This window comes from Geosmithia morbida (genome assembly GCF_012550715.1).
Source record: "Geosmithia morbida isolate 1262 chromosome Unknown scaffold_12, whole genome shotgun sequence".
In the NCBI taxonomy this organism is placed as follows: Eukaryota; Fungi; Ascomycota; class Sordariomycetes; order Hypocreales; family Bionectriaceae; genus Geosmithia; species Geosmithia morbida.
In genome coordinates this window covers 20,880-48,248 of record NW_023336199.1, presented here as the reverse complement: position 1 = coordinate 48,248, position 27,369 = coordinate 20,880, and the positions used below count along the sequence as shown (strand labels likewise).

The 27,369-nt window shown below is 56.8% G+C and overlaps 6 protein-coding genes across 6 annotated transcripts; 2 read left to right on the top strand and 4 right to left on the bottom strand.

The window, feature by feature from the left end:
* Positions 1 to 798: 798 nt before the first annotated feature.
* GMORB2_2090 (bZIP transcription factor) lies at positions 799 to 2,197 on the bottom strand (the record flags this gene model as incomplete). The annotated part of the gene is made up of 3 exons (XM_035464070.1): positions 799 to 1,103; positions 1,168 to 1,888; positions 2,015 to 2,197. 3 exons carry the CDS (start codon positions 2,195 to 2,197, stop codon positions 799 to 801), a joined length of 1,209 nt encoding a protein of 402 aa, XP_035319780.1.
* Positions 2,198 to 5,225: 3,028 nt separating this feature from the next.
* Positions 5,226 to 6,479, bottom strand: GMORB2_2089 (Glycosyl hydrolases family 16; the record flags this gene model as incomplete). Its single annotated transcript, XM_035464069.1, has 1 exon — positions 5,226 to 6,479. The coding sequence occupies one exon, from the start codon at positions 6,477 to 6,479 to the stop codon at positions 5,226 to 5,228; it is 1,254 nt and encodes a 417-aa protein (XP_035319779.1).
* A 1,318-nt stretch (positions 6,480 to 7,797) lies between these two features.
* GMORB2_2088 (WW domain-containing protein) lies at positions 7,798 to 8,694 on the top strand (the record flags this gene model as incomplete). Its single annotated transcript, XM_035464068.1, has 1 exon — positions 7,798 to 8,694. One exon carries the CDS (start codon positions 7,798 to 7,800, stop codon positions 8,692 to 8,694), a length of 897 nt encoding a protein of 298 aa, XP_035319778.1.
* Positions 8,695 to 9,042: 348 nt separating this feature from the next.
* GMORB2_2087 (Conserved hypothetical, protein) lies at positions 9,043 to 11,448 on the bottom strand (the record flags this gene model as incomplete). Its single annotated transcript, XM_035464067.1, has 1 exon — positions 9,043 to 11,448. One exon carries the CDS (start codon positions 11,446 to 11,448, stop codon positions 9,043 to 9,045), a length of 2,406 nt encoding a protein of 801 aa, XP_035319777.1.
* Positions 11,449 to 12,833: 1,385 nt separating this feature from the next.
* GMORB2_2086 (TPR protein) lies at positions 12,834 to 16,888 on the top strand (the record flags this gene model as incomplete). Its single annotated transcript, XM_035464066.1, has 4 exons — positions 12,834 to 12,839; positions 12,978 to 13,062; positions 13,156 to 16,109; positions 16,223 to 16,888. The coding sequence occupies 4 exons, from the start codon at positions 12,834 to 12,836 to the stop codon at positions 16,886 to 16,888; spliced, it is 3,711 nt and encodes a 1,236-aa protein (XP_035319776.1).
* A 782-nt stretch (positions 16,889 to 17,670) lies between these two features.
* On the bottom strand, positions 17,671 to 21,081 carry GMORB2_2085 (exportin-T; the record flags this gene model as incomplete). Its single annotated transcript, XM_035464065.1, has 3 exons — positions 17,671 to 19,181; positions 19,292 to 20,837; positions 21,070 to 21,081. The coding sequence occupies 3 exons, from the start codon at positions 21,079 to 21,081 to the stop codon at positions 17,671 to 17,673; spliced, it is 3,069 nt and encodes a 1,022-aa protein (XP_035319775.1).
* Between the last annotated feature and the right edge of the window lie 6,288 nt (positions 21,082 to 27,369).

Sequence of the window (27,369 nt, the reverse complement as noted above, 5' to 3'; positions counted from 1 at the left end):
TACCGTGATAATACACCTCAAGAAAACGGAGGGGGGGAAACATGGGCCATACGGCGTGCTTTCTATGCCCTCTCACCCCATATCCGGTGTACCATTCATGATCACATGCACATGGTCTCTCACGATTAAGCTCTAGCCAAAGATGCAGTGAAAAGACTGTGTTGATATCTTGTATTCCAGAAGCGTCATGCTTCTGTCGTGATCAGCATTGTTCTTTCATCTGTCATGTCAAAGAAAACAACCCTTGGATATATGTAGTATACTCTCCGTAAATAGAAACACAAAAACTTTTCTTCTTCATCTCTCTTTCAAGTCCCGCGTGAGATTCTTTCTTCTCTTTCATTACCAACCCATTTCCCGTCCAGAACTCTTTTTTTTTTGTGCTGCAAGTGCTGTTATAGTAAACAAGAAAGAAAGAAGATAGAGAAAAAAACCATCATGACTGCCTGCGCCTATGTCCGCTTCCTCCCGAGTTGTGTGAAATCAAGGCCATCGTTCTTCGTAGTCCTCGCTGAAAGAAAAAAAAGAGACAGAAAGAGTAAAATGAGTCTCCAGGGCCGTGATCTGGTATACAATTGAATAAAAAATGTAGAGAAGTAGAGAAGATAAAGAGATAAAGGGAAGATGAAGATTTTTTTTAATAGCACTCGTAAGTCGCTTTGATTATCCCAGGAAAGAAGACGAGAACGCCGGTTGAGAAACCAGGTGGAAATATGTATCGCGAGAAAGGGGGGGGGGGTTGTGTGGGTGTGGTTTGTGTTTTTTTTTCTGATGAGGGTTGACCTGCATATAGTGTTTTCACCTCATGTTGGCCTGGTCAAGCTGATATGATTGAGAGGGGAAAGCCATGCTTGCGCTGAGTCCAAAGGGATCCCAATCGATGTTCTGGTCCATGAGGGACGACATCGAGGGGTACTGCTGGCCGCTCGTCTGGCCGTGACCGGGCTCATGTTGTGGGGGCATGTGTGGTGCCGGGCCGTTGGAGGGCGGGGAGAGCATGTGAGGAGCTCCCTCGTTGGGGAAGGGGGGGTATTGCCCCGACCCATTGGGTGTCTCGAGATCCGCCCCGTCAACCATATCGGCCTGGGCATCATATTCTTGCTCTGTGAGGGGATGGTTAGCCACGTTCAAGCTTCCGCCTGCGGGAAGAGGAGCTGGAAGACTCACCGAGCTGCTCGATGTGGTTCTGGAAAGCGGGCGTAGGATAGAAGGATGCCCCCGATGGATTGGGAGCGGGCTGCTGCTGTCGTCCCCCACGTGGCGTGGGCGGCTGCTGCTGCTGCTGCTGCTGCTGCTGCTGCTGCCTATGTTGCTGGGCCATGGGGTGCATCTGCTGTCGCGGCAGACCACCAGCCACGGATCCTCGCATAGACGGAGTATCCGAAGCGGCCGGGGAGAAGGCAGAAGCGGCAGTGTTGGTGGGAGAGTTGGAGTGGGAAGGAGGCGTAGGCCTATTCTTGGGCGAGGCGACAGCCATGGAGTGAGGCGGGGGTAGCGGGTTTCCAGGCTCGCTCTTGGGGGCGAGAGTCGAGTTGGACCTGCGAGACTGGTGGTGGCGGTTGATGAGTGCTCTCTGTATCGGGGGTGGCTGGACCAGGTTTTGGAGCATGTGGGTGGTGCCCAGGCTAGGGCTGCCCGTCTTGGCCTGAAGCTCGGCCTGAACGTCGATACCCTTCTCGAGCAGGATACGCTCGAGTAACGAGTTCTTGTAGCGGAGCATCAGACACTCGTCGGCGGCTGTCCGATGGGCCGTCTGGAGATTGTGTAGGTTGGACTCGTGGACGCGTATGGTGTCCTCGAGCTGCTTGATGTACTCGGTACGACGCTCGCGGAAGGCGGCCTGGGCCTGCCTGTTGCGCTGCTTGCGCTCCTCGGACGTGGCATAAATCTGGACGAGAGCGGTTAGCAAGCAAGTCCAGCAACATCGCCATGACCGGTGGACGGCATCTCAGGTGGGGTGGGCGAGGAAGAAGATTGAAGCCGTCACGGTGGGGAAGAGAGGAAGAAAACGTACGGGCTTACGGCCACCCTTGCGCTTCGGTTGCTGGCCATCCTGAGCAGCTGCGGCGGCTGCCGGGTTGACATCAGCAAGCGAAGACCTGTCGAGATCTCCGATGGGAGACGAGGTGATGGACTCGTCGCCACTCTCGTCGTGACGGTTCGCCGGCGGCGGGACGGGCTTGTTGTCGATGGACATGTTGGCGGCCATATCCTCCGTCGGAGTCGGAATCGGGGGGAGGCAGTCCAACCGGAGGACCGGGGGCTCGCGGCGACGGCGGTCCGTGTTTCCGGAGCCGAAAAGTGACAAGAGCGTTTGCTGTTGCGGGCGCCTAGTGACGTCTATGTCGCGACTGTGGAACGTGCCTTGGGGCGTGAGATGGTGCGCCCGTTGAGAATACCTGGTTGCGGGCGTTGCGGGCGCAAGAGACGGAAGAGTGCAACACAAATGGGGCAGGTTGAAGGATCGAGGCACCTATCAGAGGACACGGGGCCAGACTGGTAACGTAAGGAAAATAGGGAAAAAAGGTGTGAGGTGCCTGGCAGAGAGTGTCTGGGGGGGGCAGACAGCGGGCGCTCGCACGCTTGATGGCCGGGGGTGAGGGGGGGACAATTGTGATAAGGCCGCAAATGCCTGTAATTCTCTTTGTCAGAGGTTTCAACTCTGTCTGCAATCCTATTAGTTTCCTTCTTTTTTCTTTTTTCCTTTTTTTCTTTTTTTTGCGTGCGGGCGCTTCTGCTCTCTCTCACTCTCTCTCTACGAGTAAGAGTAGTAGAAACCGGGAAAGAGGGGGGGGGTAGAGAAGAGATAACGAAAGACAGAGAGCGAGGTCATTCGCTTTTATGTAATGAAAATTTGAGCGGGGGGGGGGAGGGGAGGAGGGGGGCACCAGAGGAAAAAGGTTTCTGTCCAGTCGTGCCGCAACTTCCACAGGCCCGTTCAAGGACTTTTTCAAGGGCTCCCCTTCTCAGGCCCTCGGGCCAATACAACGCCTCTGGGCTTGGCTGTGCCTCCTCTATGACCCGCAAAGAAGAGAAGGAAGAGTGAGCAAGGTATTCCGTACAGGTTGTAGGTCATGGATGCAGTCACGCCTGCTCTGTGCTCTACAAACGCCCCTCTCGGCCACCGAGAACCTGAAATATGAGGTACGTAGTGCTTATAGGTCGTCAAGGTTTTCAGAGGGCGTGTCTCTACGACGGTCTACGAATGTTACTGGGCATGTGACCCCCCACACGCCCTGAACCCCCCACACACTCTCTCGTCCTTTCCACCCAGACTATTCCCACACGTTTTTGTCTCTAAGCGGGAGATGCAGATGCCATTTGATATGGGTGCCTGTAAGACATATATAAAAGACCTGCTCTTGTTGTTGGCCATGGTCAAGTCAAGAGCAGAGGATGATAAATTTTTTCTTCACGTCCCACACGGACTCACCGTCGCATGGGGGTCTGCTGCAACGCCGGCATCATCTTCTCGAATCGTCCAACAGTCCGCGTGTGGGTTAAACCCCATTCGGCGGCCCATTCGTCACGGTGAGGCATTTGGCCTGCCAACAGAATACCTCCACCAATGGTCCGATCACCCCAATGGGCCGCTGAATCCCCCCGACGTCGGCCCTCTTATTTGTGTCATGTGACATGCGTGCCTGGGCTCACCACCGTGATGGATGCATCCATCATCTTCATCATCTTTATCATCGTCATTATCCATCGCTTTGCGACCGCCAGTTTTCCTCTGCCACGTCTACTTGACAACATATCTCTACACTTCCATTGCCCTCTAACTTCTCAGCCGGCGTTGTAGAATACCGCGGCTCAAGACCACAACACCTTACTTCTGTCCTTTTGTTTTTCAGCTCTTAGTCAGAGTTACCATCTTCTCACACATATTACCTAAACCCAGTCGTTTTCACCCTACGTACACATGTACACTGCGTCCCCGACTCTGGTCGATGCGTTCTTCACCTGCCCCCGGCCCCCAGCCGAGAGCGCCCGTGGGCCATGCGCGCATTATGATCGATCAGCACGTAGGAGGAGTCACCGCCCGCCCTGGCCGAGCCAGTCGTTTCTCCTCAATCCTCACTCCCACCACCATGTTTCGCCCCAAGCCACGAATTAATCTAATACAGCTTGCGAGTTACGAGTCCCCGTACAGAAATGGGTCGTGGGCTATCCCTCGGACTCCGCGGGCTGCCGTCGCCTCCAATTGGTAAGACGATACTACAATGTACGAAATCATGGTCCGGAAATACTGTACGCATAGTTGCCCACGGTGATACAGTGTAAGATGTATATGATGCTACGGTAGGTGAACTTCATCAGCCGACTGGGCGGACTCTCTTCCCTCGCCATCACCGGCTGGCGGTTGTCGGTACATTCACTTTTTTCTCTTCCCGCTCCTTTGCTTCCCGCCCCTCTCTGCTGGCGTCTTGCTCGATACTACTTCGTACGGACAGAAGTGAACGGCGCGTGGCTGGCTGTCTCAGGCCCCGTGGTACTGGTACTAGAAAGAGTCGTAGAAGTGGTAGAATTAATCATGGTCCATGGGTGAGCTGGTCTTGTAGTCTGGTCTGGTCAATATGAATAAGGGACATTGGTACAGATACTTTTTGGGCCCGTTAAAGCTGTTAACCATATCGGGTATCATGGCCGCCAAATACCGGTTGCCATCATCGTGGTCTTTTGTGATCTCCTTTGGAGACGATAGCAGGTTTATCCGCTCGGACAATTCTGGCTTTCGTCCGAATAAGTACAATTATTAAGAGAGGGATACGGATATAATTGCGGAAAAGAAGAAGATAGACGAAACTGATAAAGGAACAACCCCAGACTCTGAACCATCATAATATTACTCCACAATGACATGACAGATCTTACCGTCAAATGACCATGATCCGAACACGCTATTGCTACCGAGAAAACGATGTACGAGAAGCAATTAGACGAACATCCGGCCTGAAGACTTACATCCACAGAGAGGATTAGATGAACCACACAAGCGATGCAAGCAGCACCCCGTGTTCAGCAGTAATATTCCATCCTCCGTCGGTTGGACACATAGGGTAACGACTCTTGAGTCTCGCTCGGCAGCACAGAAATCCATCCCAAGTGGGGGGGGGGGGGGGGGGGGATACAACGCAATAACGGAGACGACACATGCACACAATCAGACATGCTTGCTTCTTCAATATCTCCTCTGTCGCACCGTACCATACTACTCCTGTAAGTTACACGTGCCACGCGACCAAAAACAACAAGATGCAAGCCACCCACGACGACGGCAACAGCGATAACAGCAACGGTGCGCCACCAGTACAGCCGCGCATCCAGCCAACAAGCCACGCCGGCGGCCTCGGACGCGACGACGCCGGATTATCCCACAGCGTGACGATGGACCCAGCGCCGCGGTTCACGGCGGCCGGGTCGTCGATGCTGCAGACGGAGTGGCAGGACCCCCCCTCTGGATCGGTGGTGTTGTAGACCATCTCGATCCACCGGATGTGGAAGGCGGCCTGGTCGCCCTCGGCCATGAAGCCGCTCCAGTAGCCGCCGTCGCTCCAGACGTTGAAGACGATGCGTGACGGGTCGCGGGGCACCTGGAAGGCGATGCTGGCCGTCTGGACGCCGTCGATGTACCAGATGCTGCGCTCGGGGGTCCAGTCGAAGCGGTGGACGAGCCAGTCGGAGAAGGTCCTGTTCCCCGGGATGCTGACGTTGCGTGTGGCCTCGGGGAAGTTCTCGCCCTCGAGCGTGTAGGCCGGGTTGTTGACGTAGTGCACACGGTCGTCGGCCTCGCGCGTGATGAACTCGATGTCGGCCTCCTGTATGTCGGCCAGCTCGTCGGCCGACCGGTACGTGAAGATGGACGTCACCCCGCCGGTGTCGCCCACCGTGCGCGCCAGCACCCGCAGCGACAAGAAGTGGTACTCGTCCACGCTGCTGAATTCGCCGCACGACTGGAAGTCGGCCACCCTCTGCGTCCGGATGCTCACGTACGTGTCCGGCCCCTCGCTGCCCTTGTCCTCCTCGACGTACACGTTGCCTGGCGAGTAGACGCGCGGTACGTGCTCGCCCACGATGAGCGGGTCGTCGTCGGCTATCCCGTGGGTCCAGTCCGACAGCTTCCACGTCTTCTTCCAGTCCTTCTTCTCAAAGTACTTGCTCGACGGCGGGGCGTCGCTGGCGTCGTCGGCATCCGTCACCACGTCGTCCACCTCGCCCGCGTACTCGGACAGGTCGCGGAAGTCGTAGAACAGGCGCTTCTCGTAGTATGTCGGGTTCGACCCATTGATGACATAGCACCCGCAGTCCTTCTCCTCGGCAGGCTGGGGAGTACTGCTGGGAGTGGGCTGTTGCGTTTCTGTGGCTTCGCTAGTCACGGACGGTGCCGTCGTGCTCGCGTCATCCTCCTGGCCCGTCACCACCACCACACGCGATGCAACTAGAGCGCCGAGGCTGAAGATTCTCGACAGAACCTTCATGTCGTGTTATACAGAGCGTTCGATGGGGAGATCATGTCCCGGGAAGAAAAGAAAAGCGGGTGTCTTGCGTGTGCGCGAGTGCAGATCCCGACGGCTCAGCCAGGGACAGAATGAGGGAGAAGGGAAGAAGGGCAGACAGTCCGACTTGCGTGATGCACCCCGCGCCTCCCTGGGCGGACGGGAAGCCAACAGACAATACGGATATGCATGAGCAGTCAAGCCAAGCGTGGCCTCGATCTAGACGGAGTGACATGGGGCACTAAAAAGCAAATACGAGGTGCTTGGGTTCCATGGTACGATGCAGCTGCGCAGGGTGCATCCTGTAGAACTTGGCGTCGAACCCTCCCCGTGGCTTGCATACGTCTACACATCCATCCGCTGTCGCAGCCGTGGGCGGCAGGGTCGAAGGAAGGAGGAGTTGGAGTCTGACTGGGTTCGTCTCATCAATATTAACCCCCCAATCCCTTGCCGCCTCTACACAATTCTCCCAGCGTGACCAGTCCTTATACCGAGTATGAGGGAATGAACCAACGGCTGACCGTTACGGTACGAGCCAAGAAAGTACGGATTGAATACGACGTAAATGCGTACCCGTAGGTGAAGAAAAAAAAAACGCCATCACATGCATATATATCGATTAAAATTTACGCTTATCATGCAGTCGATCAACAGCATCTTTAGTCTGCGCAATCTCGCAATATTCCGTTATCCGTCGCGATGTAGAACATCTCCAACGACTCCGACACAATGCCATCTGTAGTGTTATTTATTACCTTGCATGCATTCGCAGTTACAGTATTACTTGCAGCACCATTTGGGGATATTATTACTTTGTACTCCGTATGTACGTGTATTGATTGCTCCTAGGCCTTAGTAAGCATTCGTCACTGATACCCACTTTTGCGAGCACAGTATTATGTGTTATGTAATCAAGTACGTGTCATCCGAGGAGGTTATTATTTGGCGATCTTGACAAGCTTTTGCTTGTCGCCTCCGCAATTGACCTTCAAAACCTCCATATCAACGTTTTCGACAACAGAACTCTCCTCTCGAGAGAAGTGAAAGAAGAAGAAGAGAGAAGAGAAGAAAAACAAGAGAAGTTCCACGGCGTCAGTGCATGTGACCCGCCTCAGTGACGGGGGAGATTTCTTCCTTCTTTTAAGCCGCTCAGAGGTGCTTAAGTATCAATAATGGCAACTATAAATCCTACCGCGATTGCTCACCATTTCCCCCATATAGGAACCCCGATATAAGAAAAAAAGAAGAGGAGAAGAAGAATAGCGAGAAGGAAACAGAGACAATAAAATTCAAAGCAAGCATGTCGCGATCCGCGAGCCCTGAAACCGTCGTCGCCGCCGCCGCCGCCGCCGATGCGCGCGACCCGGTCGACACACAACAGCAACAGGAGGAGCGTCCATCATCGCGACAGCCATCAGAAGAGAAGAATACGACTAGCCGAGAAGAAGAAGAAGAAGGAGAAGAAGAAGAGGGCGGCTCTAGCTCCGAAGAAGAAGGCGCCGCATCTCCCGTCCACTCCAGCCGTCGACAGTCGGGCGCCGGGGGGGCGGACGACGCGCCACCGCTACCAGAGGAACCCGTACCGTCTGCCTCTGAAGCCCCTCCCCTGCCGCAGGAGGTACCGCCACCGGCCGCCGACGACGACGGCTGGGACTGCCAGTGGGACCCCTACGCGCAGTCGTGGTTCTTCCACAACCGCCTCACGGGGAGATCCCAGTGGGAGAATCCGCGAGTCCCCCCTGCCGCCGCCGCCGCCGCCGCCCCCAGCGATGCCGCGGCGCCGCCTCTGCCTGCCGACAGCGCCGTGGCGGGTGGCTACAACCCCGCCATACACGGCGATTACGACCCCAACGCGTGGTATGCAAAGGGCTACGCCAACCCCGAGGAGGAGGAAGGGTACGGTGGTGCGGAGACGGCAGGGCTGGTGGACGTGTACGCGTCGACGGCCCAGTTCAACCGCTTCAACGGGCAGTTTCAGACGGCCGACGCCGGTCCGGGCCGGCACACGGACGAGGCCAAGTCCCGCAGGCAGATGAACGCCTTTTTCGATGTGGACGCCGCCGCCAACGCGCACGACGGACGGAGCCTCAGGGCCGAGAGGTCGCATCAGAAGCCGTCCAAGTCGGAGCTCAAGGCTTTCAAGGAGAAGAGGCGCGCCAGGAAGGAGGAGAAGAGGAGGGCGTGGCTGAGGGATTGAGCGACATGAACATACGCGCATATACTCATTTCCTCTCACCTGTCGGGACTTTCTTCCCCTTTCAAGGCCATTGTTTGGAGGGGGAAATACGCCGTTCTTATTAGGGTAGATTTTTTATCTTTTTTTTTTTTCGTTCCTGGTGACTTGGAGATAGTAGAATGTTTTGGGTATTGGGGGCTGGGGTATTATCCTTCCTCTCCATTGGGCGTTTCGATGGGAAAGTGTACGACCTGGGTCATAGCCGCTAGTTTATTGTTTGCTATCTAGAGAACTTGTATTCGATATACCGTCTGATGTAAAAGTATATTCTGCATGGACCACTGCTACTAGCATCGAGAACAAGAGTGCTCAGTTTTCCTCATCGTCGTCATCGTCATCCTCCAGCTCCATGTTGAGATGCACACTCTCATCATCGTCATCATCATCATCGTCGTCGTCCTCCAGTGCTCCAGGCTTCGATTCAGCTGCAGGCTGCTGCGCCGGCCTCTCGAGCTCCTGCCTCTTGGGCGCCACGGTGGAAGGCTCCTCGTGCTTCCTCTTGGGCGGGGAGCCGGCCCTGTTCCGAGCCTGTGGGGAGCCACCGCCGCTTTCGGCCTTTGTAGATTCGAACGGGTTGCTGGTACTCTGAACGGGCATGTCCATCGGCGAACCGGACGACAGGGCAGCCGGCTTCTTCGACTGCCCGACCTCATCCTCGTCCTCGTGCCCGTGCCCGTTGGCCTCTGCCGCCTCGGCGTCGGCCATGACCTCATCCTCCTCGTCTCCGTCATCCTCGAAGTCGCTCGGGGGTTCGCCGACGACAGCCCCGTCCATGCGGAGGTTGGAGCGTAGGATCTCCAGCCCCTGGTCCTGCGGGAACTGCTGCGTCAGGTGGGGCAGGATGCTAGGGTACCTCCGTCCGCGGGGGTCGGTGTACGGGTTCAGCACGCTGGCGAGCATGGCGTCGCGGTCGCGCGACAGGATGGCCGTCTGGTCGAGCAGGCTGCGCAGGCTGGGCTTGAGGTGCCTCTGGTTGAGGCGGGAGAAGAGGCTGGCGAGCAGGGTGCGGGCGGCGTGGGCGTGGGCGGGATCGAGGCGGTGGGCGCCAGCGGCCGACCGGGCACCGCCGACACCGGCACCGGCGCCCTGCTGCTGCGGCTTCTGGAGAAAGAGGTCGGCGTTGGAGGCCAGGCCGTTCTTCTTGGTATCGACGGCGGAGCCGGTGACCTTCCTGGCCTGCTGGAGGTGACCGGCGTCCTCTTGCAGGTCGCGGCAGGTGGCGCCGATGACGGGCTGAAGCATGTCGACCATGGACTTGGGTAGGGTGGGGCCAGCGACGGCGAGGATGCGGTCCAGGGCGGCGTAACCAGCCGCCCGGACGTCGGGGAGGCCGATGCCGGACGCGAAGACGCGGACGAGGTGATCCAGCGTCTCGGAGGCGTAGGGCCGCATGTCGTCGGCCAGCCGGGCGAACAGCGACCGGACGAGCCGCAGGGCAGCCGTGTGGATGTCGGGCACGGCGCTCCACAGCTCGTCCTTCTCCTCGCGGCCGACGGCCGGCGTCGTCTGCAGCGCCTGGTCCCACGTCTGCGTCTTGGGGGACAGGCGCGCGATCAGGCACACGCGCGCCACGGCGTCGGCCACCTTGGTCAGCGGGACGGTCACGGCACCCCTAGTCGGGTGCGACAGGACGGCGCCCATGTAGTCGAGCAGGCCGGCCAGACGCTGAGAGCCGGCCTGGATGCCGCGCCAGGGGGTCAGCTTGCCCAGCCCGGATCCGCCGCCCCGCGGCTCCTGATCTATCTGGACCTTGGGCCTGGAGCCGCGGCCGGCCGACGGCTCCCACGACTCGTCGACGGCGCGGAAGACCTGGTCGGCCGTGTCGTGGAACTCGGCGAGGATGCCGTCGACGAGCCTGGCCCACTCGTCGCTGCCGCCCGACTTGGCCGCCACGTGGTGCTGCGACGCCACCAGCCTCCTGGCGGCGCGCGTCAGGGACGCCGGCACCGCGAAGTCGTCGGCGTCGGTCGGCGCGAGGAACGGCCTGACGGCGGCCTGGGCCTGGTTGCTGAAGGGCCGGAAGGTGGCGGGGTACAGCGGCACGAGCGTCGAGAAGGCGTCGCACACCGTCTCCACCACGTCGAGCGGCGTCGACGTGACGGCTGCCGCGCCGGTCGGCTTGATGAGCTGCATGCATGCCGTCGCGAAGGCCGGGATGGTCGGTGTGGCAATCTCCCTCACGAGCGTCTGGTAGGGCTCCAGGAGGGCGTAGACTCTTGTCAGGGCCACGATGGCCAGCTCCTTGACGGGGAGAGGATCTCCCTTCTGTATAACCATGGTGTCAATTCTCTGTTCTCTGTATTTCTTCTTCTCCTTCTCCCCTCCCTTTTGTATGGGTGTATGTGTGTGTGTATGTGTGCATATGATATATACCTGAACAATTGATAAAAGACCCTGAACCCATGGCTTGACGTCCTTGAGAACCTCCCAACCGCCAACGTCTACGGCGGCCTTGATGAGGGCAACGGCGGCGAACCTGGACTCGCGCGTCCGGCTGTTGAGGAGGGTGGTGATGCTCGTCTTGAGCCTGTTCACCAGCATGGCGCTCTCGGCCGCCTCGCCCTTGGGCTTGGGGTCCGGGGGCGTCGACAGCGGGTGCTTGCACCGGAGGACATGGCTGACCAGGGAAGGGAGGCAGTGCGGGAGCTGGGCCGGAGGGATGGAGGTGAGCTTCCGGCACAGGACCCGGAGGTCGGGCGGTAATAGAGAGGACATGGATGAGACGGGACTGGGGTTTGGCGAGCGAGAAGTCGTAGATGTGTACCGGTTTTATGCGGATCCAGAGGTTGAAGGAGGATGGCAAGTCGACAGATTCTGAAGCCAGACAGGCTGGCAGTAGGACAAGGACACACACACGGACAGATGTGAGTTATCCCTGTGGTCCAGGAACCGTCAGAAAAGGTGTATATTGATCCAGTGAAGCGCAATGCTTGTTGATGTTGAGCTTCACTCTTACTTGTAATTGCTGGCATGTGCAACTTTTCTCTCTCTCTCTCTCTCTCTCTCTCTTTTTTTTTTTTAATTTTTTAATTTTTTAATTTTTTAATATTTAATATTTTTAATATATAATATTATATATATATATATTTTTGGTTCAGCATTTGGACCCTTGTAGCATTACAGCTTAACCTGTACCTGTGGTCCCTGTAATAGTGGTCCCTGTATGTGGGGGGTTGGGTTCTCTATAACGATATCATGATTCATTGGTCAGCTCATCTGGTGACGGTCTTGGGCTGAAGGAATCTCGGCTTCAACCGCTCTCATGCTTCCTTTGTAGCTTCTGTAGCAATTCTAGTAATGAGCGATCAATACCTGTCTGAGGTTATACCTCTGTATGCATGTAGCCAGTGCTCGTACCTGATGAATAATGCATATATACATAACCCGATTGACTGTACAGTAAGTGATGCTGCTCGTTATTACAGGATTAGGTAATACTGCGACTGCTGATACAGCGTGTCTGTAATAATTAAACTGCTAATATGTAATCTGTAGACTCTACGGAGTGGTCATAATACTCGTAATAATAACAGCCGGTAATATATGGTATCATATATATGTAAAATAGCAATTACGCAGAATAGAGAGAGGGGAGGGGAGGGGGGGCTCAGACGGATCGACACTGATAATAACTCGGTACAGGAGAGACTCGACGGGACTGATGAGAGCACCAACCAACCCACCCCCCAGATACATATAGTAATCAATCAGGACCTCTCTGGTTGGTTTTCTTCTTTTTTTTTTCTCCCCTCGGTTGGTGTCGTGCATCTTCTTGTTTACTGAGGCGCTGGATCTCTTGCCTCCTCCTCTCTTCTTCCTCGTCGTGTGCTGTGTGCCGTGGGTCTCTGTTGTTGTAGTATTACTAGTACGTGTAGCGATATCTGCCAGCTGCCTCCCTCTCATCCTTCACCGCCCGCCTCTCCCCAACTTGGCAAAACATCCTCCCCCTGCCAGCGCAGCGTTCCCATCTGCGCTCCGGCATTCCTGCACCGCCCATTCGTCGCCGTTCGGGTACGACGACATGCCTCTGACACCCTCAACCTCCAACCCTTGAGAGAGAGAGAGAGAGAGACAGAGACAGAGACAGAGCCCGTCGCAACATGTCTGTGAGTAATATAACTCATCAACTTCATCGTCCACTCTCAATCTGCCCGTCTGCGCCGCGAGAGACTGACCTCCTTTTGCTTAACCTCCTTGCCCCCCCCCTCACCGTCTAGACCAAAGCGGCTGGCTATATAGAGCAGCTTGACCTGGCCCGCTGCGAGGGCAATTGGGCCGCCGTCCCCGAGCTCGTTCGCAAAGTCCGGAAGCATGCCCCTGAGAGAGCCTGTACGGAGATAACCCGCCCTGCACGCTGACTGCCCTCTCCCCCTCGACGCCTGGCCGGCAGCGTCCCGAACGCTAACCCTGTCCATCATCCAGGCCTCACCCTGACTGCCGAGCTCGAATGCGCCGTATCGAACGCCACCAACGCCGCCGGAAAGTCGGGCCATGCCGCCGCCGCCGCCGCCGCCGCCGCCCCCGATGCCGCCGACCTCGATGTCGCCGGCAAGGCCCCCCAACTACTCCAGGCCATAGAAAAGGAGGACCGCTATCCCGAGGACCGATTTCAGGCTCAGGTCTGCGTCGGATGGATGCACTGGGTCGTCGCCGAGCATGCGCTGGCCCTCACACACCTCCCGGTCGGCCTCGACCTGGGAGATAGCCAGGCGGATGCCCACGAGTCTGTATCTGAGTGGACCACCGTCTGCGCCCTCAAGTCGGTCTACCTCAGGGCCAACTGCTTGAACCGCAGGTACGAGAGGAAGGAGGCCCTCCTGGCCTTCCGGTCCGGGCTCCAGTCGCTCGCGCGCGTCTGGTCGGGCCGCTCCATGCACAAGCAGCTCGCTTATTGGGCCGAGCTCTATCTCACAGAGTACTGCATGCTCACCAGCCAGGCCCTCAAGGAGAACGACGCCCCCCTCGACGACAGCAATTCCATCGCCAGCTTCCGATCCTGGGCCAAATTCTGGGACGTCACTTCGCCCCCCGCCAACGGCGGCTTCGGCTTCAAGGGCTCCGTTCCCCGACGCCGGGTCTGGAACGAGTACTACGTCACCTTGTCGCGCATCCTGGAGGAGGACCTGCCCTTCCCTACTGGCTACCTGAGCAGGATCCCCAACGACGCCTCGGCTCGTGCCCAGCTGCGCGCTGAGCTCAAGAACGTCGAGGCCATCTACCATGGGCTGCTCATCAAGGAGACCAGCTTCCCCCGCGCCGAAGAAGAGCGGGAAGAGGTCGAGGCCTTTGTCGCGCTAGCCGTCCAGAACTGGACCGTCCTGTGCGGACGTGGATGGCGCGAGCACGACCTCGGCCCGGGAGGACGCAACAGCCTGAGCCGTGGCGTCCTGGACATCCTCTACAACGCCGCCACCAAGACTTTCCAATCCACCGCTGTTCTCCGGAGCCTGTTCCTGGTCCACCTGTCTGTCGGCGAGTTCGACCAGGCCTTCCGGTCCTTTGATTCCTATCTCGAGATCGTCAAGAAGGGCAAGGCTCGTGTCGACAAGACCGGACATGCCGAGCTTAGCCTCGACGACGACGCCACCGTCCTGCAGACCATGGCGCAGGCCATCATCGCCCTCTGCCAGTACGGCCCTACCCAAGTTGCCGAGAAGGCCCGCCAGCTGGGAGCCGAGCTCGAGGACTGGCTGGCGAGGCTTCCCCAGCTAAAGTCGGGCGAGAACGGTGCCCCGGCCATTGCCGAACACGAGGCGACCAACGACCTGCACGCCCCCATCCCGGCCGAGATCGTGGCCCTATCGTGGCAGGCTATCGGTCTGTCTCACGCCCAGTGGTCGAGGGCGACGCACGAGGCCTCCTCGCGCACAGAGATCCAGGCCAGGGCCATCCGCTGTCTGCGCCGAGCTCTGGCGGCCGAGTTTGGACGCGCAAAGGACGTGAGGACCTACTTCACCCTCGGGCTCCTGCTGGCCGAAAGGAGAGAGCTCACGGCTGCCATCGAGGTCGTCAAGATGGCCCTCTCGTCCAACAAGGCTACCGAAGCGCAGTACGACCTGCGCCTCGGGTCCTACTGGCTCGAGCGGTCTCTCATCCCCATGTGGCACCTTCTCGCCCTGCTGCTCAGCGCCCGACAAGACTACTCGATGGCTTCGCGGGCGTGCGAGGGTGCGCTGGAGCAGTTCAAGGATCCTTCCGTCCTGCTCGGGAAGGAGAGGCTGGACTTTCGAAGTGAGCACCTGAACGAGGCCGAGGGCAGCGCCACCCAAGAGCAGCCCAGGGGTCTCATCGACGATATGGCCGACTCGGAGAAGGAGGCCATCCTGGAGGTCAAGATGACGCAGCTGTCGCTCGTCGAGCTGCTGGAGGGACCCGAGGTGGCCGTCAACGCTAGCTACGAACTGCTCGCCCTATTCACCCGTCTCTTTGGCAACCTGGGTGTGGCCTCCCAGCCCAGCTTCGAGCCACCAAAGGCATCGGAGGCGCCGAAGACGGTGGGGACGCTGCGCAGCCTCAAGGGCAGCATCCTTCGGCGCGACAAGTCCAGGCCGCCGACGAGGCAGCCCAGCAACGCGACGTTGCGCGACAAGGCCAACGCGCCAGCACGTCCGGCCACGTCGAGGACCAACGACAGCAGCCCGCCATCCACCCAGGTCACCGCCGGGGAGCGATCCAGGCAGCCCAGCCGTCGCGAGAGCACGGGCCGTCTGCGCAAGAGCGAGTCCAGCAACAGGAACGGCACGCGTCGGAGGGACACGAGCACCAGCCGGAGGGATACGAGCACCAGCCGGAGGGATACGAGCACCAGCCGGAGGGACACGAGCACCAGCCGGAGGGACACGAGCACCAGCCGGCACCGCGGATCGAGCACAGGCAACGGGCCCCCCGGCCACTCGGACACGGTGATAGACGGGGAGTCGTTCTACACGCCCATCGTGGATACCGAAGGGGATCAGCAGCAGTCTGACTTCTTCTCATCTCCGCCGCCCACCACGACGAAGCAGTACCCGCCCACGGCCTTCTCGCGGAGCGCGGTGGCGGCGTCGGCCACGGCTAGGAACCCTGAATCCTCCGAGTTCTCGGCCGAGGTGCTGCACGCTTCCACTGGCCTCCTGACGCCCGTCCAGTTCTCAAAGGACAAGGAGAGGCTGCAGAAGACGACCATCCTCATCCGCGTGTGGCTGATGATTGCCGGCTTCTACCGCCGGGCCCACATGTACAACGACTGCCAGGGGGCCGCGTCCGAGGCCCAGAAGCTGGTGCAGGCCATCGAGGCCGACTCCAACAAGGATAAGTCTACGTCCATCAACACCAAGGATGACGGCTGGGCCGAGAGGAAGAGCATTGACAGTCTGTGGGGTGATGTCTACACCGAGGTACTTTCTCTTCTTCCTTTTCCAACGTGTTCTTCTCCTTCTTTTTCTTTTCCCCATCTCCCTCCCCCCCCCCATTCACATTCATGCTCACTCGCTAACGCGCACGCACATAGTTCGGTATGCTTTCCGTAGCCCGAGGCGACGCCCACACCGCGCGCGCAGAATTCGAGGCCGCCCTCCTCTACTCGCACGACCACCCCGAAGCGACAGTCGGCCTGTCCAACATCCTCCTAGACGTCTACTCGGAGAAGCTGCTCCCCTCCGCCCCCATCTTTCCCGTATCTAGCTCCTCGGAGCACACCCATGCCCATGCCCATGTCCATGCCCATTCCCAGAACGAAGAGACCAAGAAGGGAGTCCCGCCGTCCAAGGCCCTGAGCTCCACACCACTCGGTCTCGCCCCGACGACGACGACGACGACGACGACGACGATAACCCGCACTTCACCCGCAACGGCAGACGAACAGACGACCCCCGATGTCGTCGACGTCGATGTCGACGGCGGCGAAGACGAACTCCCAGAGCCGTACAAGGCCACTCGCCTCCCCCTGATCGACCGTCTCGCCGCCCGCGAACGCGCCTACGCCCTCCTGTCCGGCCTCACCCGCCTGGGCACGGGCTGGAACCACTCAGAGGCCTGGTTCGCACTGTCCCGCGCCTACGAGGAGAGCGGCCAGCCCGACAAGGCAAAGGAGGTTCTGTGGTGGTGCATCGAGCTAGAGGAGGCCAGAGGCGTGCGCGAGTGGGTGTGCCTAGGTGGTGGGGGTTACGTACTGTGATGCTGTGATGCAAGGAGTATTTTTTTATTTTTTTTTTGAAAAAAAAAAAGAAAACTTACCTTGCTCCACCTCCTTCCCTTGTCTTGCCTTCTAGCTATCGAAACCTTGGTCGTGTTCGTGCCATGTCATGATTTCTTTCATACATCTTTTTTTAATCCTTTTAGAAGAGAAAACCCCCGACTTTTTTCCCCATATATCTTTGCATTGTATCAATTTTGAATCAACAATAAAATGATTTTTTTTTTTTTGAGAAAAAAGAAACATGGCATATCTAAAACAAATCCACCTGTTTTATTCTATAGTCATTGGGAATTCATTGTGCTTTGCAACTCGATGGATCTACCGGAAATTGTCCTTTGTAATTGTAGATGAGTTGATGTTTAGAAGTTCGTGTTGACCCTAGAGTAGAGAGACAGGAGAGCTCTCCTAGATGCACGCACTACATTAATTGAAATGTGTTTTTTTTTTTTTTTTTTTTTGATTCGGTTGGTATGTATATGATATTCTGCCCATCATGACATTGTTCTCTAATTGTATCTCTGTTTTTTTTCTCTTTCCCTCTCATCATCTTCACCCTCCGGTTTTAATATATGGAATGGTATATTTCTGTTTGTACCCCTAGTTCCTTTACTTCTTCTTCTTTCCTGAATATATCGTATCTCTTTTTCCTTTAAACAACAAACGGATGGGAAAGAAAAGGGAAGAAAGAAAGAAAAGAAAAGAAGCAAGTGGTGGATATGGATTCTGTAAAAAAAAAAAAGAAGAAAAAAAGAAGAAAATCCTTACCAACTTTTTAGTAGACTCTGGAGATAGTTTGCAAAGGTCCTCTTGTCGACCGAGGTGGTCAGTGACCTGAGAAAGTCATCGGGGCTGATTCCCAGTGAAGGAAACAGTGTGGATTGGAGCTGGCTGATGAGGACGTCTCCGGTCTTGGTGTAGATGACCTGCTCTAGCCCGGCGATCTCGACGAGGACCTGCTTGGACTGGGCGTCCTGCGGACGGAAGGCCGGGTTGCGCATCACCTCCCAGCAGACCGAGTGGAAGCGCTCGATAACGAAGCTGTCGAAGCCGGGAATGGCCGGGGTCGGGGGTCCCGAGGGGGCCGTGGGATTCTGGGAGATGGTGGCCACGTCCGGCCCGCCCCAGATGGAGCAGATGCGGCTCATGACGGTGAAGGCGAGGCGGCTGGGCCCCAGGTTGCTATCCAGCGTGCGGGCGATGTCGGTGATGGAGCTGACGATGCGCTCGAACGAGGCCTGGTTGGACTCGCTGATGAGCACGCCGTCGAGCCCGTTGTTGAGGATGATCTGGATGAAGGAGAGGTACTCCCTGCGTAGTTCGGCCAGCTGGATCTCGTCGTCGGTGCCGACGATCGGCTCCGCCAGCCCGCTGAAGATGCGGTCCATCAGCGGGGCCAGGAGCGTGTTGAGCACGTCGTAGATCTCCGACTTGAAGCCGAAGACCACCTGGTCCAGGAGCCGGAGGAACATGGCCATCTCGTCCTTGGACGAGCTCTGCGACAGGAGCCCCTCGATCCACTGCGGCAGCTGCGGCAGCACGACCGAGCCCAGCACGCCCAGAAGGCGCGAGAAGGCGGATCGGCACGCGATGCGGATCTCCTCGGAAGAGTTGAGCTGGCTCAGAGAGATGAGGATCGCCTCGGCCGCGCGCGAGAACTCCTGCGACACGGCCGGGTCGGGCGGCGCGTGCTGCGTCGCCGCCGTCGAGCCGGGCGTCCAGTCCGAGAAGCCGTGCGCTAGCGTGCCCAAGGCCATGACGATGTGGTGGATCTGGTGGATGGCCTGCGTGTCGCCTGACTTGGCGCGGGGCAGGTGCTCCTCCATGTCGCGGAACAGGGGGTCCATGACCGACCGTGCGTAGAGGGCCTGCTTGTCTGCCGGCGTGCTCTGCGTCGACGAGATGCACCCGATCGCCTCGAATAGGTAGAGCTGGCTGGTGAAGAGGGCGTCGGCAGAGTGGTCCGACTCGTCGGATGACATGTCGTCGTCGGCCTCGTCACTGGGGACTTCGGCCTTGATGGGCAGCAGGTCTCCGATGGACTGTATCACCGTCTCGGCCACGTTGCCTACCTGCGCGCGCAGATGCTTGATGAAGCGGTGGAAGAGGTACCACGACCTCGTCTTGATGCGGACGTGGCTGTGGTGGACCAGGCGGACAAAGCTCTCGAGCACTACCGGGATATAGTCGTGGTTGCTCTCGAAGACGACGCAGTAACGGACGCAAATCTCCATGTACTGGAGTAGGATCGCGGGGTGATCGAGATTGACGATTCCTGCGAGGGGGAGAAAGGGGGGGGGCAGGCGGTTTCGCGAGTTAGAGGCACGTGTCGGCGGGCAGGGAGGGAGGGTTCGACGGAAACAGAGGACGGAGAAGAGAGCTTACCGGACTCGACCATCTTCCTGATCATAACCACCAGACGTTCCGAAGCCTCGCCGTTCGGCTGGTTCTTGGTTCCCAGCCCCTGGTTCGGCAGGGCGAGCTCTCCGAAGAGGTACATCTCGTAGAGGGCGAGGTCGAGGTCGCGCCAGTCCATCTGGGAACCCTGCTGGTCGAGCTTCTGGAAGGTATTGGCGACGAGGTTGCTGAGGGTGTTCATGTAGAGGGGCTGGTCGATGGCAGCGATGGTCTTCTGGAGGTTCTGCAGCTTGCGGCGGAGCTCCTGGAACTCTGCCTCGTCCGTCTGCTCGTCCTCGTTTCCCCAGGTGGCCGTCTCGTCGTAGCGCATCTTTCGGACGACGGCGTCGAGGACGGGTGGAAGCATGTCCAGGTACTCCTGGGGCAGCTGGCCGAGCTTGCGGAGGAAGGTGAGAAGGTCGGTGAGGGCGGGGATGACGGTGGAGCAGACCTCGTCGTACTCGTCGGAGAAGAAGCGCAGGAGGAAGGGCAGGAAGGCGTTGAGGTGCTGGTTGGCCAGTGTGCGCGTGTCCTGGCCGATGGAGGCGTCCTCGAGCGCGCGGACAATGTCGGCGACGACGGTGTTGATGAGGTTGGCGACGGCCTCGGCCAGGTCCGTATCGTAGTGCGAGGTGCCCTTGTACTCGCTGAGCGACGGGCTGGCGATGAGCTGGCCGACGATCTCGCGCAGGTTGAGGAAGGAGATCATCTCGACCTTGTCCTGGGGCCGCATCTTCTTGCCGCTGATCTGAGTCAAGGTCTCGATGGCGGCGCTGCGCACCTTGAGCTCGTCGGCGCCCGCCTGGCTGGCGCGGCCGATGAGGGGCAGCAGCAGGCCGAGCATCTCCTGGCTGACGACGAGCGAGATGTCCATCCAGCTGACCCACTTGGCAATGACCTTGAGGACGAGCTCGACGATGACATTGTTGGAGCCGTAGCGGACGAGCAGCTGCTTCCACGAGTCGGCCACCTTGTAGACGTCCTGGGCGCGCAGCGAGTCCTTGAGCTCCGTGTTGCGCTTGGCCTCGCCGCTCTCGCGCGACAGGAGCATGTCGGCGATCTCGTCGTGGATGGAGCTCAGGACGCGCAGGTACAGGACGGACCCGTTGACGTTGTCGGCGCCGGCGGGCAGCCCCGAGATGTCGAGGAAGTCGTCGAGGAAGGACTGCCAGCCCTCGCGGTACAGGAAGACGAAGAGGTACGTCAGGGTCTGGGTGAGCTTGTTCTGGAGGTGGGGCGCGTCGGGTTCCCTCTGGGGGCTGAGGCCGTAAGCCTGACGCACGTACTGCAGCAGCGAGTCCTTGAGGTAGGTGAGGCTCGCAGGGTCGAGTCCCTGGGTGTGGACGGCGAAGTTGACGACCTCGAGGCAGACGAGGCGGAGCACCTCGGCCGACTGCGGTGCCTGGACAAAGAGGTTTGTGCACGTGTGCCAGCCCGACGGGTCGTTTCTTAGCTGGTTGAGGTATTCAAAGGCCTGCGCTTTGAGCGACTGGTCCGACTGGGGATTCCCCAGGATAGCCACGGCGTTTTCGATCTACGGTACAGTCAACGTCACCGTTCCCGTCGGCAAGACGACGCCAATGACCGAGAGCCAAGAAGACGACTGGTCACCGGCCACAGCAGACCCAGCCGAGCATCTCCATGGTCGGATGGAGGAGGGTAAGAAATTCTGCTGCACAGCAGCCGGTCCATGCGTCGGTGACACCTTGCATGTCGTCGTCGTCATGGCGGGGCAGCAGCGACATATGGAGGGGCAGGTTGCTTACCTGTGCTTCCATATCGCGATTATGCGGTAGAATAGGAAGAGAAGAGGAGAGAAGGTGAAGAAAAAGGGGGCAGGGGAGAGAAGCCTAGGCGGCGAAGGTGAAGGAGGGTGGTGGGAGGCAACTGATCACGAGCTGCTCCCTGTTTTTCTGGAAGCCGACCGTCAAATCATGCAGCATAGTTGGGGACGAGTCGTCGGTGTCTTTATTGAGATATCATGCCTGGCCGAGCGGGAGGAGGGGCAAGGCAGCGGGCAGCAAAGCAAGCAATGAGGGGCCAGCCGGGGGGGGGGGGGGGGGGGTGGCGGGGAAGGCGGTGGGCGTCGTATAGGAGAGTTGATGGAGGAGGAATAGACGAATTGTTACGGGTGAATGTCTGTCGTTATCGTCGTCGTCTTGCCGTCGTGGTATCCAGACCGTAAATGTCGGATTATGGTTGGTCGTGATGGTAGATTGTGTATTTTTGATCTCGGCCTTTTTTTTGGTCTGTCGTCGTCGGTTGGGGATTTTTTTTTTACATCAGTGCGTTGTGCCGCTGCCGAAGGTAGGTCATATTCGGGCGCTAGAGGCGATAGGTTCTACACCCCGCTATATTACGCTACTGGGCATCACTGTACACCATGGCACACCACTGTACACCTCTCATGACACCTGCTAGGTACTAGTACACCACTATACCCTTACCAGCGCTCCCGCGTACCTAATCTGTACCACCTTCTGAGGTTTCGCCATCAGTAGAAGGGATAGAGTAATAAGGGGCAGCAGCACATATAGCAACGTCGTCGTACGCATATGGCTTTTGAGCAGCACATGTCCCTCCTCAACGTCGCTTCGATCTTTCACCTGCTCAGGCGTCACGTACGGTAAGCGGAGTAGAGAGCCTTTATTTCTATCTCCCCTCGTTCTTCCCATGCTTGCCCAGGCCACTCGTCCTTCACGACGCACGTTGGTCACATGACCTGCACCGATGCGCCTTACCACCTGCACGCTGATATGAACATGACGAAGTCTTTATATTCCTCCATCTGACCCCTCTGTGGAATAACCACTCCCACCTGTCGTCCTATCACGCATACGTTTACTACCGTTCAATTGACTCGGCCAAGCTTTTTCTGTGCCTCCACGTTGTGCTCTGCTCTAGTGCCGGTGTCGTGTGAGAAAGTGGCCTCAGGCATCGACACGGTCACCACCACGACGAGAGGGCACACTCAACGTCAATCATCATTCACGCCCGAGAAGAAAGAAGACATTACCGAGGCCTTCGATTGTTCGTTGAAATTCGTCCTTGATCACATCAGTCAGTCCGTGAAACTCTTCGGCCGTCGACGCCGCTACAATAATCTTCAACACAGACGGAACTGAACGTAGCACGATCCGCGTGACGAATCTGCATCTCCCTGAGACTTGGCCGAGGTTCAATGCCCGGAACCTGAGGCGAGACGATTCTCTGCACTGGTCTAGGGTGTTGAGAACCAGGATGACCAGCAGGAAGAGGCCGTCCTGGCCAAACACGCCTGGAGCTATCAGGTGTCCGCGATGGCAGGTTGTCAGAAATACCTAACGATCATGGCAATAGCTATCGAAGTGTTCTCACAACGCACCACGACCACGACGGGTCTCGTTCGGTCGGACCGTCTCTGAACCTGACCGCACTGCCTGGCCCACCACCACCGCCACCGCCTAGACCTAGACTCCAGACCGAGCTCCTCCCCCGGAGTTCCGATGAGCGTTCGAGGAGATGAGTAGAGAGCAATGACGGAATGCATCGCGTATCTCACCGGTATTCAGGAATCAACAATCACCACGCATCGACGTGTGGGGACCCGAACGTCTCCAAGCGGGAAGAAGTGTGAGGACGACAGTCAAAGGACAGACGACAAGAAAAAAGATTTGATTTGCTTCTGACAGACGCGGGGGAAGCCATCGGTGTTCTTCCATTCCCTGTCTGCCAGCGTCGGTCAGAGAAGCTCGTCGTCGATGCCGGGAATAAAGTCGCCAAGTCGTCTTGGCCGTGGATGCAGCTGACACCGCCACTGCATGCGTGGTACAAGCGAGAAGGAGAAGAGGTAGAGAACTAAAGTAGATCTGTCGTAATGTGGACTCCGAGGAATCGAAGAGGAAACAAGAAAAAAAAGAGGATATACACGAATAGAAAGAATTGGAGTAATCAAGACATGATAAGATGGAGATCAAACTTTTAGTTTCGATAGTTCAGTTCGAATATTCCCTAGCTGCACCATAGGACGGAGAAAGAAGAGATAAAAGGCGACGAAGGATAGGGTGAATGAGAATAGGAAAGAAAGCAAAAGGGAGTGATCCAAGGCCATAGTAAGTTCGTGAACGGTGACTGAGCGTCTCGGGGCTCTCTTATCCCAAACTCATCTGAGCTCTGCCTGTCTCTCCCTGAGACAAGATAGCTTGAGCTTTTCAGATAACGGGGGGGAGCAAGACTAGACGAAACTGGACCTTTGCCGTACACACAAGGGGGACATCAGCTTGGCTTGGGACCGTACTTTCTGGGCTCTCTTATGTACGTACGAGTTAGGGAGACTGAAGTCTATATATAGGAGAGGAGGGAGGAGGAAGCATCTGCATGGTTTCAACAATGTGCAAAAGAGAGTACACACACACACACACACACACACACACATATATATATATATATATATATGCATGTATGTATGCATGCATGTACATGTATATGCATGCATAGTCTTACGGGTGACGTTACTCCTGGATTGCTGTGATTATCAGTAACAATGTGCACGAAAAGTCAAAGCGAGTGGGGGACGGAAGGAGGTCGCAAGGAAGAGGAGACGGCGAGAGAAGCTTGTGGAGGATTACGAGTAGGGGTTGACGTTTGATGCTTGTCCGGTCTGTACTCTGTATGCTGGTGCCTAGTAAAGTGACGTGTTTACGCGCATCAGAGAAGAAATGGCATGGACGCATGGACGGACAAGCAGTGCAGATGATGTGTAATTCTACTCCGTTTTACACGTGATCACGATGACGCCGTACGATGGAGCCGCCGCCTACTCGTACAGGTTGCAGGTGCTCTGATGGAAGATTTCGATGCTCGCTTCTACCCGTACTCCCTCTGACGTCGTCGGCGCTGGCAGCGCGTCTCTCTCCTTCTCCATTCTTCGCCCTTGCATGATCGACATTGGCGGAACCGCTGCTGTCGAGGTACGGACATGGGAGAGAGATTCCGGTACGAGTAGCACCGAGATGAAGTTGGCGAGAGAAGAAGAAGGACCATAGAGAGAGAGAGGGAATTCATCTCAAGAATATTACCATCTCTTGGTCAGGTCGCACGCAATCGTTGATAGACGTCAATGTGCTCGTAGGTAGGTAATGACGGAACTCTAGTTGCCGGGCGGACGTGTGGACTATGATGTTCGTAACCCTCTCCCCAAGGCATTATTACAGGTTAATTATTACAAGTGAATGTTATGAGGGAGCCCGCTCTCCCTCATATTGCAATACGGATATTACCTTTCCCTCCCCCCCTTCTGCTTCTTGTTCTACGAGGAATTCCATATCGGTGAGCTCACCGTCGTTTGCATGGAGCAGAACTCTCTGCTCAGCATGATATATACGGAGAAGGACGGATATCCAGAAGATGGTCACGCGGGGACGGCATACCAAGAGGTGGGGAGTGAAGAGTTGTAATCTGTACAGGATGAAACACCAGAGATTCGGCGGGTTCTGGCATGCTGTCAAAAGGGGACCGGGGTAGTTGTAAAGGAAATTGCGATGTGATGATGTGCCTTGTGGTCCTCCTCTCTCGGTAAAGAAGCTCCCCCCTCCCCCCCCCCTCTACGGTTAATAGTAGTCAATGCTGCTCGTACAATAAGCATCCCAGCTTAATCTTGTCTCAATCAAATGTGGCTAGAGTGTTATCTAATTATCAAGTAACACGAACCATGTTCTACGGAGTACAGATTACATTAGTAGAGGTATCACCATATCGGCATCGACACTCGTACTCTGCAGTTGCCATGGGCACAAGCTGACGAGGAAGCGACGGTGTGCTTGCATGCAGCCGACCTGGCTGGTATCGGGCATAACGCCGCCAGTCGTATATACTCGTAGTGATGCTACTCCCCAGCCAGGATCGTCGACAGTGTCCCCCCAGCGTACGTCGGAACATGTGCGGGATCGAAACATTTACGAATAAGAACGTGAGTACCCGTGCTCTTAATGGGTGGACCGAGAAGAAGACAGGACAAAAAATAGCAGAGCACGTATATGATACTCGTATGTAATATGACATGCGGGACGACGACGATGGGCCCTACAAGTACTACGTCATGTGCACGCCTTGGCATCTGCAGTGTACATGTACGAGAGGGATGACCATGTCTGATGGCTGTCACAGGAGAGTGGAGGGGAGAGGGAGGACCTGGAGAAGTTGCACGAATGTTTCCGAGCGATTTGTCCTCTCTTCTTGTCATGTATTATGCATTCTCATCAATACACACTTGGCATGCTGGGCATAAGAAACATTGGAGATTTATGCTCCCCCCCCCCCCCCCCCCCCCCCCCCCCCCCCCCACACACACACACACACACACACACAATACAGATACAATGTCCTGCGGTATAAATTATCATGAATTACGAGTAATATTACTATACATGTAACGCTCATGATATGATGCGCGCTATTGCATTTATGGGTCTCCTGATTGCGGCCAAGCGCCCTCTCGTTCCGTCTGCCGTTTACATCTTACCATTCCGATACCGTAATGGTAGTACGGAGTACGAGTACTCGTATGCCTAACCAGCAACTGACTTGGGATGAAACGGCGGCAAACTGAACTCGTACCTTTTCTAGCGAGCGGGCTCACCCGAAAGTCGAGGGACGGTCAGGAACACTGTCCACTCGCTGCATATTTCCAGATCCAATACGGATCAACCGTGCTGCTGGTCGAGCAGCAGCGGATATCGATGATACGTATGGATTCGGGAGTCGGCGGTGTGGCAGAGCGATTGAATGGAACTCCATTCCGACCATCCATGGATCCACGACTTACGCGAAGATTGCATCTCAATCTTGGCAAGTCACGTGTAGGCAGCGGACGGTGTCAGGGCAGAAGTTGCAACGTAAACCCGCCCGTACCCCAAAACGTGGCATGTTTCGGAGGGACTAATGAGCGCCATGGCCACGAGCAACAGCGACATGCTGTCCTCGGTCGTCTCTCTCCACTCTAACGGCTCCGTGGAATTGTCAATTCTACTTCATCTCCTTCTTCCTTTGCGTAATACATGTACTGGTCACCAGCATGTCCGGACCTCTGTCATGACCACCGCGGATAGGAGAGGGGATCATCACTCGTAATTACGGAACGGCACTGCTCTCAATACAGTATCGATTGCCGTAATCTGTACAGGGTGCTATGCCGACTCACGTTATAATGTCCATCGTGACGATCATCTATCACGAGCTGCGATGCGAGTAATACCGGCTAGGAGACGGGACGACGCGAGCTGTGTCAGCTCGTCGTCGTAGCAGGTACTGGTGCTATTCAAGCGGTGCAGATTGCTCAGGCCCCCTCATAGATTGGGGGACTGCGAGCATTCATACCATGATGACACCCGTACGACTACCAGTAATAGCCCTCGTATATTATAGCGATACAGTGGACAGCCAGAGGGACCATGCGCAGCTCCCCCCTCCCCGCGAGGGAAAATTCGTGCGCGACCACGAAAGGGCTACCCCTCTACCCGTACGGAGTCGTCGTGCCCGGACGGTCTTCTTCTCATACTCTCCACCCCTCCTCTCTCTCTCACGTCGGCGGCAAAACCACCGAAACAAAAAACAAAAGCATGCATGATAAATGTGGACCAGCTCGCCCCATCTTCTGTTCCTGCACTAGCGTCACTCTCGTTGGTAACCCTCCTTTACGGTGCTTGCGAGTACGAGCGAGGCCGATGAGGAGGAGGATGAGAGAGACTGGCAGAGAGTTGTTAATAATCATACCCGCTAAAGAGTATCCATATTACTTGGTGGTGGTGTACTCGTAGCAGTATCGTGCTGCCAGCAGGAGCATCTGTATCTGTATGCGTGCTCAGCCTTGTTACTATTGTCATCCATCAGACCATGACGGTGGTGACGATGACGACGACGACGACTCAGTCTCTGACATGGTGTGTGGAACCTTCCTCATCCTCTTCCGTTACTGCCTCTCTTGTCTCTCACCTTGTTCTTCGTCTCAAAAAGATCTCAGACAATTGTCGGGTATAATAATACGAGTTGCTATAATGGCTCATGGCCCATGGGTAAAACCCGCCCCCCCC